Source organism: Ambystoma mexicanum, chromosome 6q, assembly GCF_040938575.1.
Source record: "Ambystoma mexicanum isolate Mex_15411 chromosome 6q, UKY_AmexF1_1, whole genome shotgun sequence".
NCBI lineage: Eukaryota > Metazoa > Chordata > Amphibia > Caudata > Ambystomatidae > Ambystoma > Ambystoma mexicanum.
Window position 1 is genome coordinate 1,889,868 of NC_090937.1, and position 20,815 is coordinate 1,910,682.

Sequence of the window (20,815 nt, forward strand, 5' to 3'; positions counted from 1 at the left end):
TCTGAGGTCTTGTGTTCAGACTCCAGTACAAGGAATCCACTGACCAGGTATTTGGCTGCAGTCCCTGAAGTTCTCCTGCTGCAATCGCTTCTTCATTGCTGAGGTACTGTGTTGGCTTGGGTAAATACTTACCTTAAGCCTGTTGGGATTTCTGTGTAGCTTTGGGGTGTCTTCTGTGATTGGGAGGTCCCTCATCCAGTGCGCCCAGTCCCACTGCTAGAATCCTGCTGGGGTGCCTTCTGTGAAGCCCCTGGACCCTCTTCTGACCCTAGAAGTAAAATACTCAACTGTTTTCCAGTTTTCCTAAGAAACTCTGACTTTTGCTACTAAAGAACTTATTCTAACACTGCCTGTTGGTCACTAGTCCTAGTGACCCCCTTCTGCCACTGAGAACACTCAGGCTCCAAGAATAAGGGAAAGACTTTGAAGGGATTGGGACTTCTCCCTAGAAAAGAAATCAAGTGTTGTACTTACTTGTAAAGAGTTGGTTGGTAACTAATTCTAAGAGTGAACAGTTACAAAAGTTCTTACTGATCTTGAATGTGTGATGCACTATTCTTAAAAGTATGGTTACATCTTTTCTTCCTTAGCCACTGTTTTGCCAGTCTACATTAGGTTGTTGCCTACCTAGAATAACTATTCGGTAAAGTGTGACATTGGGTTTTACTTTCCCCTTCATTGTGAAGTTAAAGTATGTGGGGTTTACTTACCTTGCGTTAGTTGTGTGCCATCCAAAACAAGTTACCAGAGTTATTGCTTACCTCAATCAGGGGTTCATCTGTAATTGTATATTACTTCACTAGGTTTCTACTGCACCTAGAATAAGTGTTTCACTATTCACCAAAAAAGAATATTGTCCAGTTGACCGTTTGTGATTTGTTCCAAGAGTCACTGTACAACTTGAAGGGCCTATTGCCCTTGTATTACCAAAAGTAATCTGTAAGTAAACATTGGTCTTTTACTCCCAAAGAATAGGCTTACCCTATACTAAATGTATCTAACACGGTTTTGACTTCCCTAGAACTACTGTTAGGTGTTCCAAATAAGGTTTATACTTGGGCCTGTGTGCTGTGAAGTACAGTGGTGTGTTTTATATTGTGATTTCATATAATGTGTTTGTACTTACTTAACCCCCTAGATTTATCTGGGCCTACCTGTATTTAAATAAATTCTTCATTTTTACAATACATAGGGTTTCAGTGTTTCTTTGGATCATTTGTATTACAATTTCACTTGTACTGCATCTACTGCCCCCTCTCCCTCCTAAGATAAACCTGGCTGCTCTGCCATAGGCTGCCATGTACTCAGGTGGTACAGTCTTATACTAAGAGTGGAGTCTTGTACTGCCTCAGTTGAATGGTTTTACTAGGCCCTTAGTTTGACTTCAGAAAAACTGTCCTAACATGGCACTGCTCTACTCTACTGACTAGGTCCAACCAGACCGACACACGTGTCTGGGGTTGCCATTGGTACTCTTGTTCAAAGGAGACTTGCCTAGCATCACGGTGCTGGACTGGCCCAGGGCAGGACAAAGACTGATGGGTTTTGGAAATGCCTCCTCTGTGAAGGATAGTGAGCTAAAGAATCTGGGTAAGGCTCTCGCAACCAGGACGAATGTCTGACAGACTCCCAGGACCCCCGTTGTTAATTTACAGGTCAATAGCCTGGACAGATGGAACTCCGACCACTTCGAGTAAAAACCCCAGTCGTAGCTTAAGAGAAACTTTCGCCCTGAAAAACAGAGAAAGGGTGGCTTGCAGGACTAGGCCTGCAGCTCACTAACCCGGTCTGGGTGACGGAAAGGACATCAACAAAGCAGTCTAAAGTGAGTAAACGAATGTAGCAAGAGCGCAAAGGCTCAAAGGCGCCTGTCATGAGGAAAGTGCGAACCAAGTTAAGGTCCCAGTCCGGGACAACAAAGTGAACAGGCAGAAATGCATTCTCAAGGCCCTTCAGGAATTGGGCCATAACCGGGATCGTAAAGAGACCCTTGATCCAGAGACCTTTTGAACACAAAGCTGCAAAGTATCCTTTGAACGGCGACAAAGAGGCCTCCATTAGTGGAGGGGCAAGAGATCGGCTCAATCTCACGTTCCCTGCACCACGCCTCGAATCTCTTCCACCTGCATGTATACACCGATCTTGTTGACGGGCTATGTGCAGCCATCTGCACCATAAGTACCTACTCAGAGTTCCCAGTCATACCCAATCCTCTCAAGAGTCACACGTAGGTTGAGGGATTCCTGGTTCAGGTGGAGTACCAGACCTTCCCACTGAGATAGGAGATCTGGCTGTCAAGGCAACCAGAAAGGTGGGCAGATGGTCAAGTCCAGACGCTCAGTACCACGCTCTCCTCGATCCAATCCGGGGCGAACAAGAGCAGGGTTACTCCTAACCTCCACAAACTCCTGAGGAATCCCAGAATGACAGGAACCAGAGTGAAGGCATTGTGGAGATAGATGGTCCACTCCACCAGAAATGCATCCCGCAGTGCAAAAGTTGCCGAGAAATGATATGATAGTTTCATATAGCTCCTATTCACAATGTGTTTCAAAACTCACTGTCAGCACTTCTTGTTGGACTATGTGGCAAACAGATCCACCACTGGGGCACCTCACTGAGAGAAGACTTCCTCTAGGACTTCGTGGCACACTTTCCATTTGTGTGAGACCATGCTCTGCCTGCTCGGAGCATCCACCAATCCGTTCTCCGTCCCTGCCGGATAGCTCAGTGGCAACGTGCTCTCCTTGGAAACAAGACGACACAGCAACACAGGTTCGATCCCCGGGTCCGCGCTTAAAAACCTCTGGATATTAAGCGCGTTATAAATGCGCAACTAAGACATATTCCTGTAACAGCGCCTCGATGTCCCTGGGCTGAGTGAGCGCTTTAAAAATGCAAATTAAAAAGATGCACTGCTGAGAGATCCGATTCTCTACAAGCCAGAACCACAGCTGCATCACCTCTCTGAAAAAGGGAGGTGAGCGAATGCAAACTTGCTTTTTCAGATAGTGCATTATATTGTCTGTCGTGACCAGGATGTGCTTCCCTTTTAGAGAGGGCAAGAATGCTTTCAGGGCTAACCTGATAGCTCACCGTTCCAGCCTGTTGAAGTGCCATTGAGCTTCCATTGTGGACCAAAGACTGCTCACCTGAAAATTCTAGCAGTGAGCGCCCCAACCCTTCCATGACGCATCTGACAGCCAGGGGCCACCGACACCAGAAAGGTTTCCCCTCGCCAGCTTGTGCCTGCTGCTGGCACACCAAGAGATCGTTGGCCACCGACCTGGACACTTTTAGAATGTTAGTGCGGAAAAATTGGGACCATTGACCCTGCAGGAGCCACTGCAGAGACTTCATCCAAAGTCTGGCTTCTGGCACAGAAAAATGCAGGAGGCCATAAGACCAAAGCGGCGGAGGAAGGAAGCTGCTGGCCAGGTATTGTGGCACTGGAACAGCTGAACCATCTGCCCGACACTGGCTACTCTCTCCTCAGGGGTGGTGCGGCACCTTCCCCACCAGAGTGCACAGGACAGCTCCGATCAACTGGAGCCTCTGTGTTGGTGTTGTGTGAGACTTGTGTAAGCTCAGGGAGACCCCAGCCTGTTGAGTAGTGAGCAGGTGTCCTCACGATGGGACAAAACCTGCTCCATCAACTTCCCTCGGATCAGCCATTCGTCCAGATATAGGAACACATGGACGCTGGTCGTTCCTTGTCCCCTATGAGGAATCTCACGAATTTCCTGTGCTTTTGTTCGATTAGCACATGGAAGCATGCATCCCTGACATCTATTGACACCAGCCAGTCCTGAAATCAGAGCGTGGAGAATTTCTCCCAACGTCGCCATCTTGAACTGGTCCTTTCTCAGAGCGCAGGAAACGCCTCTGTCTGGGTGGCAGGAACTGTGCCTTCCTGCCAAAGGGGATGCAACACCTGTAACCTCACCCCCCCCCCTGGAGGCAAGGTTTAGCCGACTGCTGGACAGCTAGGCCCAGAGACCTGGCAGCCAGATTTGACTTCTTAAATGTCTCCAAGGACCCATCAGCTTTTGAGTCGAACAGATTCTCGCCATCAAAGGTGATGTCCAGTAGTTTGTTCTGGACGTTGGGTGAGAATCTGGGGTGTGAAGATAAGCCTGCGACCTCACGTCGCTGAACCCATAGATCGAATGATGCAGTCTGCGATGTTCAGGCCCGTCTGCAACTACTGGCAGGCCACCTCCTTGCCATCATCCACAATCCTTTGGAAGCTCTCCTGTATATCCCTTTGGGAATGTACTGAGCGGCTTCCCAGATAGCCCTCCACAAGCCAAACGTGTACTTTGCGAACATGCAGGACACGTAGACCGCCTGAAGGACCATAGAACCGAAGAGTACACCTTCTTGGCTAGGGCTTCAACCTTCTTTCCTTCCCTATCCTTAGGGAGAATAGACATGGCTGTCGCTGACCTAATGTTAATAGTGGCCGCCTGCACCACTAATCCCTGCGGCGTAGGGTGAGTGGAGGGATAGAATTGTCTCCCCTTGATGTCCTGCACTTCCTGAAAATGTCGGAATTCACCTGGAGTGGTGCATGCCCTCTAAGGTGGCAATAGCCACATTGAATGGAATGTCCATGAGCTGACATGGGTCTGGCTGGGGCACTCCAACCTAGAGTATCCACCACCCTGTCCACTGTTACAAGGTACTTGGCATTTCCATCTGTTTTTACAACTGCAGCACACCGCTCCTTATGGACAGTGTTGCTGGTGTCTTAGGGTCCTCCAAGATTATTGTTCTAGATTGTCAAGTAACTACAGTTAATAGTATCTCTCCCAGCACACACCACCTTCAGTGGAGTGCCAAAGGGAACCCTAGTATCCCCCTTCTCTGCTCCTGTGACATTTTTAGTCACAATCACCTAGTTATGGCTGGTGGCAGTGGACGTGTTGCACCAACTTGTGTATTTTTTATACCTCAGGCTATGTCCATAGCCCCGCTAGTGTGCAAAAGGGGCACCCCAGTACTAACTGGGGGGCCTCCCTTTTTTCACAATTTGTAGCATGGTTGTTCTTGGTTAGTCCTTCTACCATTCTGGGAGGGGGAAGTCTGTGTTTTGCCTTTGGTGGGAACCCTTGGTTATCCCTGCCTACGCTCCAGTGTCCAGACAGGCAGGAAGTGGGGAAGGAGTTTTCCACCCCCCTGTCCTTTGTGGGCCAGAGTGCCTGAATAGGTCCAGATTGGACAGCCAAACACCCCCTTCTATAAAATGCTCAGACTGCCGGGGAGTGTGTGCTGGAACTGTTTAAAGGGTGAGGCTTCTGGAGTGAAAAGCAAGTCGACCACTGGAAGCTGAAGTAACCGAAGAAGACTACCAGAGATGCCTGCAGACCCAATGCAACACAGTGAAAAGACCACTGCTGTCCTGTTCCAGTTTACCAGGTGACAGGAGCTCCAACAAAGACTCCTTCCCTTTGGCTGGTGGGAACAACCAGTTCCAAGACAAACTATCTCCCAAGGTCCTAGCAGTTACCAGAGCTGCATAACCCCAATACCCTTCATCATGGAAAGGGCAAATCCGTCCAAATCGTTGCTGAAGCCATAAGGACACTGCAGAGATCAGATCCCACTTGCCCAGACCCCTTCAGAGCTTGGGACCGCAGGAAGTGAAGAAGATTGGCCGAGCAATCCGTGTCCTTTGTTGGTGCTGAAGAAAAGGTGCTAAAAACGCAGAGTGACCCCCAGGAGTTGCGAAAGGTCCTCCCTCGAAACTGCTGCAAAGAGATCCCGTCCATTGTTCTGCCTTCAGGCATCAGACCAAGGAATGCGGAGGTTGGGTCCAGAGGTGCAACACCGCATAGCATCCAGCAAACACTTTCTTCTAGCCTAAGTGCTGTGGGGGGAAAAAAGGTATTGCTTACCTGATTCCAAGAAGTCGCTCCAGAGCATTGGAGTGCAAGTAGAGGTGTCCAGAGCAACCCCCCCTTACCTCAGACCCAAGCCACAGCTTGTGTCCCCTTCTCAAATCTGTTTTTAGGTCTCCCTTGTTAGTTAACCTGCTGCTTCAATAACACTAGAAACTGGAAGAAAGCCACAGGAACTCTAATTCGCTGCTTGTCAAGACTTCAAGCACTCTCTGAACTGCCTTTACCTAGGGCTGCATTTTTGGACTTAAAGGCGAAAAAACGGTCTCTAGAACCATGAACTAAGCTTATGTTACACTAACCATTTCGTTCCCTTTAACTGAGATTACTATATGCGTTTGCAGAGTAAATGCATTACCGTATCAGCCATTGAAAGCTGCATGTGTGCAATAACCGATAATACGATAGTATTGTTTTTCCCCCCCCAACGTTGCCACAAATGTAACCACGTACAAACACAAAAGTGAAAGTGTCCTTTAAAGTTTATCAAGTATTCTTAAGTATTCTAGTGTAAATGGCAGAAGTATTTAAAGTGATTCTGGTGTAAATATAATATATACCTTTAATATAACTAAGTGTAAGTGCTTCTTTGCTGTGCCCGTCTAGCTAAGATTCAATGTACTTACCTACAGCTCGCATACGCTTGACTGCTCTGCCACTATACCAAGATCCTAGGCTAGTACAGTCTGATACTAAGAGTTGGGGATCTATAAACCACTGGGATAGATTGATAAGCTGCCCAGAAACATGTTACTGCATTGAAGGCCCAACACAGCAGATGGGGATACAGCAGGAGAGTTCAGGAAGCCTGGACGGGACTCGTAAGATCAGAAGATACAAACCAGCATATGCCCAAACCACTAAACCCTGCTTGTATGGCCGCGAATAGGCAAGGGGGCACTTCAGCAGTTCCGCAACTTGGAAGAAGCAGGTCTGCTGACGAGCAAGGCCAAGAAACAGCCTTAAGTACCACTATAAAGATGGACTGGCAGAAGGACAGCCAACCAGTCACTAGAAGGAGCACGGAACAAAGGACCAGAGGGGGCGAAAAAGTACTTATTTGATATTCCTTCTATGGATGAATCTCCCTCCAGATTACTCTTCAAGATGGATATCCTCCAGCATCAGCCACTCTGAAAGTCTTGACCAGGGAATTGTGGGGCTCGATGCCATACCTCCGGCTCCTGCGTTACGTCGGTGCACACACCTTCTTGCAAGAAGCCCGTCAATGGAGATGGAGCCCTCCTCCACCTGGAAAGGTAGAAGGCCAATAAAGGGCAGGTCATTTTGAACAAGTTGAGGGGCCATGTTTGTATGATGCTCTTCCTGAAATCTCCTGGGCCTTCAATGCGGGAACATGTTTCTGGGCAGCTCATCACTACTGTTTTCTGCCATGTCACCGCCAGGGGCTCTTGCATTTGTGCTTGAAGCTTGCTGCTAGCTGGATGGGTGCTGGGACACCAACAGCTTGCGTCACCCGCGTGAGGAGCATTTCTCTAAAGCCCTACTGGGAGTAAGATTTTAGTAATCGATCCCAGTGGTTTGTAGATCACCAACTCTTAGTATCAGTCTGTACTAGCTCAGGAGATTGGTAGAGTGGCAGAGCAGTCAGGCTTAGCTTAAGAGGAAGATGCGAGCTGTAGGTAAGTACACTGAATCGTACCTAGACAGGCACAGCAAAGAAGCACTTACACCTAATTATATAAAAAGTATATGACAATGCATTACTTACCGTAAAAGCATTTCTGATGGTTGTATCTGCTTAGATTCACATGCTGTGCATAGTCCGACATCCAGTGGTCACTGCGAGTATTGCATTTTGTTTTTCGTAGTTGAAAATGGGACGTCGACAAGGCGTGTCTGAAACGCTATCCCTATGATGTGCAGTGTACCCACAATCCCTCACGCGTCGAGGTCCCACTGTTTGTATTTTTTCTGCCCTGAGGGAGCCTAACAGACGTGACTGAGTACAGAAAAGAGAGAGAAAGGTAAGGATGTCCAAGTTCCTTCCATCCAAGCGGGGAGGAAGGGTGGGCGCATGTGAATCTAAGCAGATACAACCATCAGAAATGCTTTTACGGTAAGTAACGCATTCTCTTCTGATGTTTGTGCATAGACTAGCGAGCAGTACCCGGAGTTGGGTTGTGAGAAGGAACAGTAGAAAAGAGATGTCTTAACACTGCTTGGCCCACCTGGGAATCAAATCTAGAGTGGGCATCTAGACAGTGTTTTGTAAAGGTGTGTACAGAACTCCAGGTTGCCGCTTTGCAAATGGACTCCAGAGGGACATTTTCAATGAATGCTATGGAAGCCCCAGTGCCTCGAGGAGTGTGCTCTTGGCTTGAAGGGTAGTTCTCTCTTAGCAAGAGAAACAGAAAGTGATGCATTGTACAATCCATCTAGATATAGTGGATTTTGAAACTGCATCTCCTTCTCTTCCTGCTGCCACCGAGACAAAGAACTGATTAGTCTCGCTCAGAGGTCTAGTTCTTTCCATGTAAAACAGGACAGCCCTACGTACATATAGTGTATGTAGGCTCTTTTCTCCCAAACTTGAAGGGTTCTGAAAGAACGTAGGTAGTTCTATTGATTGATTGACATGGAATTTAGAAATTAATTTTGGTGCAAACCTAGGATGTGTGCGTAGAACCACCTTATGTTTGTCAACTGTTACAAAGGGGTCTAGTATAGAGAGCGCCTGTAGTTCACTCAATCTCCTAATGGAGGTGATGGCTATTAAGAAAGCAGTTTTAAGAGTGAGGTTCTTAAGGGATGCTTTGTGCATGGGTTTAAAGGGCGAGCCCATAAGCCTTGTAAGTACCACATTTAGGTCCCATCCGGGAGCTGGGTTAGCTATAGGAGGGTGCATCCTCTTTACTCCCTCCATGAATGCCTTAATAACTGGGACTTTCCACCTTGACACTGTTTTGAGAAGCGGTGTATGCGGAAAGTGCAGCAAGATGAACTTTAATGGAATTAAAGACCAGACCTGAGTCTAATAAGTGAGTCAAGTAAAGAACAATCTGTGTGGGAGAGCAGTCAACTGGGTTGATGTCCTTATCTCTACACCAGATGACAAATCTTTTCCATTTGCTGGAATAGCAGTAACAAGTGTTAGCTTTTCTAGCCTCCTTAAGGATGTCCATGCATCTTTGAGGGAGTTGTAAATGTCCAAATTCTATGACCTCAGGAGCCAGGCTGCTAAGTTCAGGGTCTGCGGGCATGGGTGTAGTGTTTTGCCTTTGTCCTGTGACAGCATGTTGTACGGGCAGGGAAGTTTCACTGGAGGAGATAGAGGCATTTCCATCAAGTGAGCGAACCATGGCTGCCGGCCCCGCATAGGGGCCACTAGTATCATGGTAACTGGTTCCTGGTGCATCTTGTGCACTATTTTGTTGAGAAGGGGAGTCGGGGGAGGGGGGCCGGGGGAAGGGAAGCAAACAAATTTCCCTGACCATGGTATCGATAGACTGTTCCCCATGGATTGGTTCTGGGGGTACCTGGAGGCGTAATCTTGGCATTGGGAGTTCTCCAGAGTTGCGAACAGATCCATTTCTGGGAATCCCCATTGTGTGAAGACTTCGAAGACAATGGGCCTCATTACACGGTAGGCGGCAAGGGTTTACCGGTAAGGGCACCGGTACCGTTAAACCCTTACCACCTTACTAAGAGTTCCCTTTGCGGGACCCGACCTTAACGGCTGGTTTTACCAGCCGTTAAAGTAGGGTGCCGCAAAGGGACCTTGGAGCTAATTACGGTACTGCAATTTGCGATACCATAATTAGCGCCTTGCCCATTTCCATTGAGGCCTACGGGGACAAAAATGGGAATGGGGAAGTGCCTTAGTGAATGGGGAATTACCACCCCTGCTCACCTTGGAGTAGGGCGGTAATTCCACCATCCACCAAGGCGGACACGGTAAAATCCCGGCGGCAACCATGGCGCTAATAGCACCATGGTTACCGCCGACCGTGTAATGAGGCCCAATGTCTTCTTGTAACCACCATTCGTACTCAGCGGGCAGAGGGAAGTCTCTGCTGAGTTCGTCTTCTAGCAGATTGAGTTCCCCTGGTACATGTTGTGACAACAGGAACATGTGTGAGAGCCCACTTCCAGATGTTCTGGGACAGCTGGGACAGTCCTGGAGAGTGAGTGCCCCCTTGCTTGTTCAGATAATACATGGCTGTGGTGCGGTCTGTGAGGACCATCACTGTCTTCCCTTGCAGGTCTGCCTGAAAAGCCTTCAGTGCTTTGAAGACCGCTAACAGTTCGAGCAAGTTTGTGTGTTTGGACGCTACGCTCGGAGTCCAAACTCTGTGTGCAGTCTGATGGGATAGGTGAGCCCCCCATCCTGTGAGGGATCCCGCTGTGGTTAGAGTGGCCTCCACTGCGGGGGTGGCAAATGGTTTCCCTATTACAAGGTTTTCCTTCAACCACCACCGTAGCGAGAGAACCAAGGCCTGCGAGACCACCACTAGATCTTCCCATTGTCTGCTGGCCTGACACCACTGGCTGTTGAGCCACTCTTGCATTGGGCGCAGTCGCGCGTGAGGTACCAAATATATACATGACGCCATCATCCCTAGCAAACGCATTGCTTTGCGCACCGTCACCTCTCGACCGGCCACATATTGAAGGATCTGAAACAGCATATTTTGGACCCTCTCGTTGGAGGGGAAGACGAGGCCGTCCTTTGTACGAATTAGAGCCCCTAGGAATCGTTTGATCTGGCTGGGTTCTAGGCTGGACTTCTTCTCGTTGATGGAGAAGCCCAGTTGGAACAAAAGGTCTACAGTCTTGGGTATTTGAGAAGCATGTTATGTGCCAATCGTCGAGGTAAGGGTATACTGGGATGGACAACCTGTGCAGGTGGGCCGCTGCCAGTACTTTTGTGAATACCCTTGGCGCCGACGCTATGCCGAAGGGTAGCACTCTGAACTGGTAGTGTTTGTCCTCTATCATGAACCTGAGGTATTTTCTGTGCACTGGCAACATTAAAATATGTAAGTATGCATCTTTCATGTCCAGTGTGGTCATGTAATCTCCCTGCGAAAGTAGGGGGATTACTTCCTGTAGGGTCACCATGCGAAATTTGAGGTTTGACAAATTTGTTCGCTGGGCGCAGATCTGGTACAGGCCGTATGGTTAAGTCCTTTTTGGGTACAAGGAAGTACACTGAATAAATACCTTCCGTTACCTGTGATAGAGGCACAACCTGTATTGCTCCTTTTAGTAGCAGTAGTTCCACTTCTTGAAGAATGGCAAGGTGTTCCGATGACAGGCGTCGTCCCCTTGGGGGTCTGTACTTGAGGGACCGACTGAATTCTATACAGTACCCGTGGGCTATAGTTGTTAATGCCCATCGGTCTGATGTTATTCCCTCCCATGCTGGTAGGAAAGATCTTAACCGGCCCCCGACCGGTGAAGCATGGGAGGGGACCCAGATCTTCGGGTCATTTGGTGTTGGTAGTCGGGGAGCCTCTGGGAGTGGGGTCCCGACCTCTGCCCTTGCCACGGCGCTGTCCTCTTTGTGTGTACTGGCCACTGGTTTCCTGAGTAGAGGAACAGTTGCCTGAAGTGTACTGTTGTTGCTGCTGTTGTTTTTGGCGATGCCCTCGAAAAAAGCACCTGTCGCCAAATCCTTGCTTATTGGGAGGCCTTGAGATTTGGTCTAAGGTCTTGAGAGTGTCGAACCCTTTCTTTGCAGTCTCCAGTGCGTTGTCCACTGCCTTCCCAAAGAGGTTAGACTCCTCTATTGGTTTGTTAATGAGTGACGCCTGCGTTTCTGGCTTAAAAACAGCATTGCGGAGCCAGACATGACGCTTCAGAAGAATTCCCTGTACTAAGGAACGGCCAGCCGTTTCTGCAGCATCAAGAGTGTTTTTAATGATGCTCTGATTAACCAGAATTCCTTCTGTTACTGTGGCCAATAAGCAAGTTCTTAAGGGCTCAGGAACTTCCCTTGAGGTCTTGCCGTAATTTTCCCCATTGGGCATCAGCATAACTTGCCAGTAGTGTATTATTGGCAATCCTGGTTGAAAAAGCTGCCGAGGTTGTAATTCTCTTCCCCAGGACAGCTTTTTTCCTTCCTTGTCTGGGGTTGCTTCGCTGGTTGACAGCGGAACCCCGCTCTTTTCCTTATGGTAGTAACCACCAAGGAGACCGGAATTGAGTGACCCCTAATGTATAAGGGGTCTGACAGAGGGAGTAAACAATTTTTCAATTCTGGGATTGTCTCCTCTTACAGGTGTGGACAGCGATGGAGTAATTTGTCTCTTAACTGAGGCGAGGAGGGGAATGGTTTGGCTAGTGGGAGGTTTTTCTTTAATGATATCACTATCAGGGGTAACTTCGCCAGTCTCAATCTCGAAATGCACTGCCGCTTTGTGAAGTAGCGCATTGAAGGTGGTCTGATCATCTAATGGAGATGGATTCCTGACCGGTGTGGTCTGAGGAGAGGGAAGGTTTAATATGTGTCAGGGTCTGTAGACTCTGTTGGTGACTGCCAGGGCTGTGAGCCACCTTCATCTGGGTCTTCCTCAAAGCCCCCTGCCCCCCCCCCCCACCCCACCCATGTCAGCGTTTTCCTCAAAATCTCCTTCTGTTGCTGGGTCTTGTTGGTCTTCGCTATTTAAGAACTCCTCCTCTTCCTGGAAGTGAGGGTCTTCCTCAGTGAGGTCATAAGTATTCATGTCCTCTTGGAGGGGGTTAAATAATCTGGGATATTTAGCCCTAGGCTCCTCCTGAAGCGCCTCCCTTGGTCTCTTAGGTGTCCTATTTTCAGGAGTGGACATAAATCTGTCCAGCTTGTCCATGCATGACTGGAATCTCTCAACAGTCCAGTATGGTAAAACAGAACGGTCTGGAGGAGAAAAAGGAGGTCCCTCTGCCTCTATCCATCTAGGTCTGTCCCATAATGTTGAGGATAAGGTCCCTTCGCCTTCTGAGAAACCTTCTCACAGGCTAGGGCCTTCTTTCGACGGTGGGAGCGATCCCTGCCTTTCTTCCGGCATCCTCGGCTCTTCCCTGGCCTGGTGAGTGGTTTTCGGCGTGTCACTCGCCGCCCGTTTCTGGCCGTCTTTGGAAACTATATGCGCCAAGCTCTCGACGATTAGTTTCTCCGTCGAGGGTTTGTCTGGCATCGTACTGGGCGGTGCCGAGTCTTTTTCGGCGACGATCGCGCTCTTGCGAGGCGCGTCGCTGTTCGGAAAGATTTCTTAATTGTGGGTAACTTTCCTTCCATGTGGCAACCCCTAAACTTTTTGCTGTTTTCACCATGATCTAGACTGTGCCAGAGAAGTGCAGCCATCTGCCGCACTCCTCTGGGCTTTCGCTCCATTCTTACGGGGAAACTGATATGCCCTTAAGGCAGTCAGTACCGGGAAACGCTGTTTTCCGTAGTTTCTTTATCATGTTGCAGCTTTTGTGCAACATGACACAAGAGGGCACTGTAAGCTAAGTTACTGCTCTCTTGGGTCTCTAGTCGTCTACAGGCCCTAGATACTCTGCTTGGATTGTAAATTATCGGTGAAAGTGAATCATGGACGGGAATGGTGGCAGCGATCGTTTGTGTTTTTGAGCTCCTTTTGGCGTTTTAAGCGCGTTTCTCGCGCTTAGCCCAAAATGGTGGCCTGGCTCCCAAAATGGCCAGGCCACAAGGCTCTTTGTCCTGTCCGCTGACCGTCTTGCCCCTTTCACCTCCCCCAGGTCGAGCCGACCCAGGGCCTTTCTTATTTGGGCATGTACTTTCCCGAGAAACACAGATGCTTTCGCTGGCTTCTACAGGCCTTGTGTGTGCCTCCAGGATGTGGGCTGGGATGTCTGGTCCCAATACACATCCTGGATGCCAGAGAGTCTAGTGTGGTATGAATGCCTGGGACCACCGTGGTCCGTGATAGGTCCACGTACGGTGTGAGTGTTTGATGAGCTTTGGCGCGAAGGGAACCGTGGATAAGAGGGGGCTGGAAACGCCACTACCATGTTGATCTCCTGAGTTCTCACGAACAAAGGAATACAGGAGCCAAGTATCCTGCAACCACGAGGCTGAACTGAGGAATCGCTGGTGACCCGCTGAAGGACTGCTCCTCTGCACTGCTGTCGCTTTGTGAAACCCTTTCTACCTCCGATCGAACCAGAAGGCCTGTACTGGTACTTCGACCCTTGGAATAGCTATTCTCGGCATCTTCACCATCTCCTGCACGTAAGCCTTCGGAAGTGTCTCTGGGCCATCCAGCAGACTGACCAGCCTACCCAGGAGTCTTGCTCTGTAACCGCCGTCCGGTTGTGCTGTATTTCGAGTCCTTGTCACTCTCATACGATTCGTACACTTGGCATTCCCAGGTCTGAAGTGAGTAGTGTACATTTGGCTGAGATACACACGGCAGCTCCATTGCCCTGCTGTGGTAACAAACTGTGCGGGTTCACTGCGTTTGGGACGCCCTCAACTCAAATCTGCTGCTGCAGAATCTACACGACGACGAGACGTCCCCTGCTCCCCTGAACCTGCCAGCACTGAAACGGATGCGGAGAAGCCTGGGTCTGCTTGCATCGGGGACCGGTGAGTAGCATAGCTAGGAACTGGTCGCCATCCTGCAGGAGCCCATAGCTTTTCCCCGCTGTGTCAAACAGCACGCCTTTCCGTACTCCCGCTCTGCTTCTGCCCACAGTGGAGGCTACGCTTGAGTCACAGAGCTCTGTTCATCTTCATTTGTTCACCGAACTGAACTGCCTGATTCCCTCGAAGAGACTCCCCTTTTTGCCCGTTGGCACCAGAGTGTGCAGGTACTTTTGAGCACAAGGCTCCACTCTCCGTAGGGCTTGGACTTCCTTTTAGTCAGGTGCCTCTGAAGGCGGACTGGGTCTAATTATTTCGCACTGCCCGTTTTCCTCCCCTTCTAGGTGGACTACACATTTTGTGCGCCTAACTCTTTAGACTGGTTTGTATTTGTATATGTATTGTATTGGTTTGGTATGTGTTGGTTTACTACAGTTTTATTGTGATTTCTCGCTACGGTCATTGTTGCAAAGGCCTTGGAATAAATGTATATATTTTTAATATAACACCTGTTTGGAGTAATTTGTAACTGTCCTTGCTTTGTGTGCTCATTGCAGGCTTTCAGTCACCCTCACCCCTTTTGAAACCTAGTCTTGACCGCCGCGATCGCTACCCTGATTGGTCTGGCTTGTCCAGAGGTTACCCTGTTCCAAGTAATTAGGTTGGCCTTCTGAACCTCTGCGCCTCCAGGACAGAGTTCGGAAATCCGTTTTAACAGTCGCCTGATATTTTGGTGGTAGCGCCCTTGTCTGTAGGTAGCCCCGTCGCTAGTCGCGGTGGCGGTGAGGGCTTGCGACCCTTATGGTCAGCGGAAGTCATCGGTAGGCCCGGCGTCTCCGTTGGCGCTAGGGCTGTCTTCATCTTCGACGAAGACGTGCCGTGGGCTGTGTGCTTGTGTTTGTGTTTGTGTCTTCTGTGTTCGTCCGTGTCGCTGGGGTGTTCATCCCCATAAGCAGGGCGTGAGCCGAGCTCGTCAGGGCCGGGGACAGGACGAGGAGCAGGAACGCTCCCTAGAGGGGTGTACGACCTCCGACGCGGAGATCGGGTTGTCACTATCCTCGTCACACTCGGTGGCGGGTGAGGAATTAGACCTAGACATAGCGTAGGCTGCCCACCTTTTGAGCCTGCGGTCCTTTAAAGTCTTAGGCTTAAGAAGCTTACAGGCCATATAGCCGTCCTCTTTGTGGTCGAGGGGCAAGCAACGGTTACACAGTTTGTGCTAGTCTTTCCAAGTGAATTTGCCCTTGCAGTGTGGGCAAAATCTAAAGGGAGTCCTCTCCATAGCTGAGGATACAGTTAGACGTGACAACGGCCCTGAGGGTAAAGAGAAAGGCATTCTCAGAAACAAGAAATGTCCCACGACCCCACTCTCCCTACTGTTTTAGGCCAGCGAGGCCAGGGCACGTGTTTGGCAGCGCCGAAGGACCTCCTCCAAAGTCACCGCCGTCGAGTTCTTATTCAGCGGTGAAACAGCTTCCCCGCTACGACGTCGAAGGAGGGTTCTAATGTATAATGTTAAATAACGACCAAAGGGTCGAGTAAATGTTCTTGCAATTTCTCTTGAGGAGCTCCGTGTGAAGGCGACCAATAACTGGGCAGAAAAAAACAATCTGAGGGACCTCGACGCGTGAGGGATTGTGGGTACACTGCACGTCATTATAGGGATAGTGTTTCAGACACGCCTGATTGATGTCCCCTTTTCGACGACGAAAAACAAAATGCAATACTCCGCAGTGACCACTGGATGTCGGATTATGCACAGCATGTGATTCTAAGCAGATTAACAAACATCACAAATGTATTTAATATACTTACACCAGAATCACTTTAAATACTTCAGACTTTTACACTAGAACACTTAGGAATACTTGATAATACATATCAAAGGGCACTTTCACTTTTGTGTTTGTTCATGGTTACATTTGCAGCAACGTTAGGGAAAAAAACAAAGTTATCGTATTATCGGTTACTGCGCACACATGGGGTCTTCAACAGTTTATACGGTAATGCATTTACTCTGCAAACACATTATCGTGGATGCAAAACCAGCCTGAGACCATGCATCCCAAAACATAGGTAAAAAAGTAACCACTGCCACAAGCCCGCTCAGAGCATAGATGCCTGGAAATCAGCAAAACTGCAAGTTAGAACAAAGAAGCGGACACAGTAAAACTAAGTCTAAAGGGAGCAGACTACTCCTGCACTGGAAGGTCTAGGGACTCACCAGTGAACCCTAAACAATGAAAAAGGGATATGGTCACTGACTGAACACATGAGGTGGGGGTGCTGCCACAGTAAAAGAAACATGGAGCCAAAACTAAAGGGAGAGATCTCCCGAAACTGGAGTGTTGAAAGAAGGTCCAGTGGTTCCAGAACAAAAAGTAAATGCAGGAGGTGAGTGAGACCGATAAGTCTCTTATCTTCAAAGTCACTGATAACAAAACTCAGCAAATCCAGCAGTAGTGATCGGAGGCTCAGGACAGAGGATAAAATTTGCACACAAAAAAAAAAAAATAATTCGTATTAAATGAAGGGGCCCGAGTGGGGAAAAATGGGTCTTTCTATTTTGCAACAGTGTTAAAAGCTTGGAATATTGGGAGGCATAAATCAGATATTTCATAAAGAAAAACATTTAGAATCAATAAGGACCCTGCTGCCATGTGATGCTTCATTCAGAACCGCGTTGAGAGGACAGAGGGTAGGGACTCCTGTGAGGGAAGTCACAAGTGGGATGAGGCAGAAGATTTGTGAAGCATGTGTAAAGGATCGTTTTTACAATCTAATGATCCCGCCTGGTCCTCTTCGAGGACATACCACCATGAAGGAACAGAGAAAAAAGTAACTTTAATGCATTTCTTGAAGACTCCTTTTTGAGGTGTAATTGTAGTGAATGAGCAACTAAGAATTCCTTTGACGTCCAAATGTCAAACATGTTGCAGTACACGTTCCACAGACTGACGCCCTAATCAAAACTGCATCATGTCGTATTATTCTCCATCTAAAAATCTCAATCAGCATAAAGGAAACCACTTCAAGTCAATTAAAAGCTAAACTTCTTGCATACATATCTGAAACCCAGAACTACAAAAAATGCAATGCCAGTTAATTGATTACATCTATACTCAATACACAGTAGGATTCAAGATACATTCTAGAAGTAATGTATGTGCTGAGTTCTCGTTAAATTAAGAGATGGCTGCAATATTTGTTAAGTTATGTATTTAGTAGAGGTGTGGGTGGGGGTGTACGCCTGCTGACTCCCATTCTAACATTGCAATCAATTGGCACAGGCATGGAATTTTATTCTAATAAGTAAAATCAAAGCATTACCATAATTTCCTTACCATCATCATCATCTTGGTTGGGGTTAGGCACATCTCTCAGTATAGAAAAGATCTCTTCGTTAGTTACCTTACTTTTGATAGCGCTGGTGAGACTCACAGCAACAGCATACCCAGGAAGAGAACCTAATCAAAATCTGAATATTATTATTTTGGATCAATGAACAAGTACATAATTCAAGGATTGCAGGCAATCCGGAAGGAAAATTAAATTTACAATGGCAGGTCCACAATTTAATTTGCAGATGAATGTCTTCCGTGCTATAGAAAGTCCCCTGCAGTTAGTAAATAGGGCTTACTTTCATAGGCAACTGCACAATCAAGTGCGACAATCAGGGAGAGCACTTATGTGCCAATTCACCATTGTTTCCAAACCCAGCTCCGTCTTCAACCCAACACTTTAGTGAGTCTCAGGAACAACGCCGATTAACCAGTAAACTTAGATGGGCAACACATTGGTTTAACTATGGGAGTTTCAGGAGTAAAATTGCCACCAACCAGTTCATTTGCTTTGTCACTAGAGCAAGTCTGTTAGGGGAGTTTTCCAAAAGTCCTCTGAAGGTAGGACTTCACAACACTATGCCAGTGGTTTGAAGATCCCAACTCTTAGTATCAGTCTGCTCTGCCACTCTACCAAGGTTCCAGCAGTAGTACAGTCAGGCTTATAAGAGGAAGCTGTGAGATTTAGGTAAGTACACTGAACCCAGTTAGTAATACACATCAAATAAATACTTACACATAAATGTATATTAAAATATAGATTATATTTACACAAGCTTCACTCTAAAATACTTGGCACAATAAACCACAACACTTATGAATACTTTAGGATACTTTTCAAAGGCCCCTGTTTAGTTTGTAGTGGCTCGCGGTTACTTTTGTTACAGCTTTTGACAGTAATGACAGTTACATCGTATTATCGGTAATAACACGCAGAAATATGGTAAAGACATTCACTCTGCATACACATAGAAGAAAGTGACTTTTGGGAAGGAAAATAGTGTTATACTAGCACAGCTAAAGGTTCTAAAGGCAGTTTCTTTGCACAGCAAGTCTTTAAAGTTCCAAAAACGCAACCCTAGCTAAATGTGGTTCTTAGAGGGCTTAAAGTCTGGAAAAGATGCAGAATACAAAATGTTCCTGTGGATACATTCAAGTCTCTAGCATGTAGCTAGATTAAACAACGGAGGAGACTCCTGTTAAAGGACTCTCTAAAGGGTTCACAAGCAGCGGCTTGAGTCAGAGATAAGAGGGGGGGGGGGGTACGCGGACACCTCTGTGCACTCCAACGCTCTGAAGCGACTTCACAGATCAAGGTAAGCAATACCTTTCTCGCCAAAGTACATTCGGTTAGACAAAATTGTGGCTTGATTCTCCTCTATGTGGCAGCGCTGGACCAGACCTCCGGATTCCTTGGTATGATGACAAAAGGAAGGACAATAAACTGGAACTCTCCACAGCAGTCCTGAGGGAGAACCTCTGGCATGGCTTTTAGCCACTTTTCTTGTCACTGCAGTTTTGTCACCTTTTCTGCAGCACCAATAAAGGACGTGATTCGCCCTGTCACCCTTCTTTGCTTCTTACAGTCCCACACTTTGCTGAGGGGGTCTGGACAAGTTGGATCGGGTCTCTGTAGTGCCCTTGAAGGCTCAGCAAAGAAGTGGACAAATTTGGCCTTTCCACAATGATGCACTCGGAATGAGCAACAGGTCTCCTGGTATTGGGGTTTCACAGCTCTGGAGACCTCAGAGATGGCCAAAATCAAAGTGTCTTCTGGTTATTCCCACCAGTCAAAGGGAAGGAGTCCTCTTCTGAGCTACACTGTCACACAGAAAACGTGGTCAGGACAGCAGTGGTCGTTCAGTGTTGCAAAAGGAATGCAGGCGGCCCTGGTTGTCTTTTTTGGTTACTTCAGTTTCCAGTGGTTGAATTGCCTTTAGCCTCAGGAGCCTCACCTTTTATACAGTTCCGGCACTACACAGGGGCAGTGGCTGTCCAATCAGTACAGCCAGAACCCCAGTGGGAGCTGGTTCCACTCAGGCAGACCAAGGGCAGGGGAGTGAAAAACTCTTCCCCCACTTTCTGCCTGCCCCGACACACTGGAGCCTGGGCAGGGACACCCAAGGGTTCCCACCAAAGGCAAAATACACAGGTATTCCCCTTCTAGGACGGTAGAATGGCTGACGAAGAAAAACCATGCTAGTAATGGCAAAAAAAGAAAGGAGCCACCGCGCCAATACTTGGGTGACCCTATTGTACATAAGCCTGGACATAGCCTGCGGTAGAAAATTCACACAATAGTTGGTAGAACATGTCCACTGCAACCAGCCATTACTAGGAGATCATTTATGTGACATAAAAGCCACAGGAGCAAAGAAGGGGGATACGAAGTAACTCCTTGGCACTCCACAGAAGGTGGTGTGTGCCAATCTCAGACTATTAATATTTTATTTCTATTGCGCTCGTACACAAGTGTTTCAGAGCATGGCAAGGGAGGGGAACAGGGGAGAACAAAACAACGATCTTACTAGGCCCTGTGACAATGAGAATGTGCAAGTGCATGGGAGAGGGGGGGGTGCATTGAAGGGGGGAGAAGTGGAAAGTGCAGAGCAAAGAAAAACAGATAAAGGCAACACACACTGGTAGTGCAGCCAGCAATTGGCAAGTGCTGGGTTTAAGGCAGCAGAAAGGGTAGGTCTGATAAGTGCATGAAGAAAAGGGGGGGGTCTGTATGGGTACAGATACAGACCCCAGTGCAAGGGGTGGCCCAAAGGCGGTTTGGGAGGGTGGCAGGGTGGGCAGGTACCTGGGCCCGGAGGACAAAGGGTGGCCAGGAGCACGGTGCCAAGAGAACAGATCAGCAGGGGAGAGGGGAGTGAAGGCAGAAGCAAAGCAGGTGGTCTTGAGTTGCTTCAGGAACCACAGATGGTTTCCCTCAAGTTTTAGAGGGGCAGGGAGGCTGTTCCAGAGGGAGGCCCCGGCTGAAGACAGATCTACCCCCAGCCCGTTTCTTTGCA

At 48.2% G+C, this 20,815-nt stretch overlaps 1 protein-coding gene across 1 annotated transcript in view; it reads right to left on the minus strand.

Annotated features, from left to right (window-relative positions):
- NCBP1 (nuclear cap binding protein subunit 1) overlaps positions 1 to 20,815 on the minus strand; it is a 1,187,216-nt gene that overhangs the window by 620,655 nt on the left and 545,746 nt on the right. Inside the window, exon 16 of the mRNA XM_069630359.1 lies at positions 17,802 to 17,924. Within this exon, the coding sequence (XP_069486460.1) occupies positions 17,802 to 17,924 (123 nt within the window). The remainder of the gene's footprint in view (positions 1 to 17,801; positions 17,925 to 20,815) is intronic.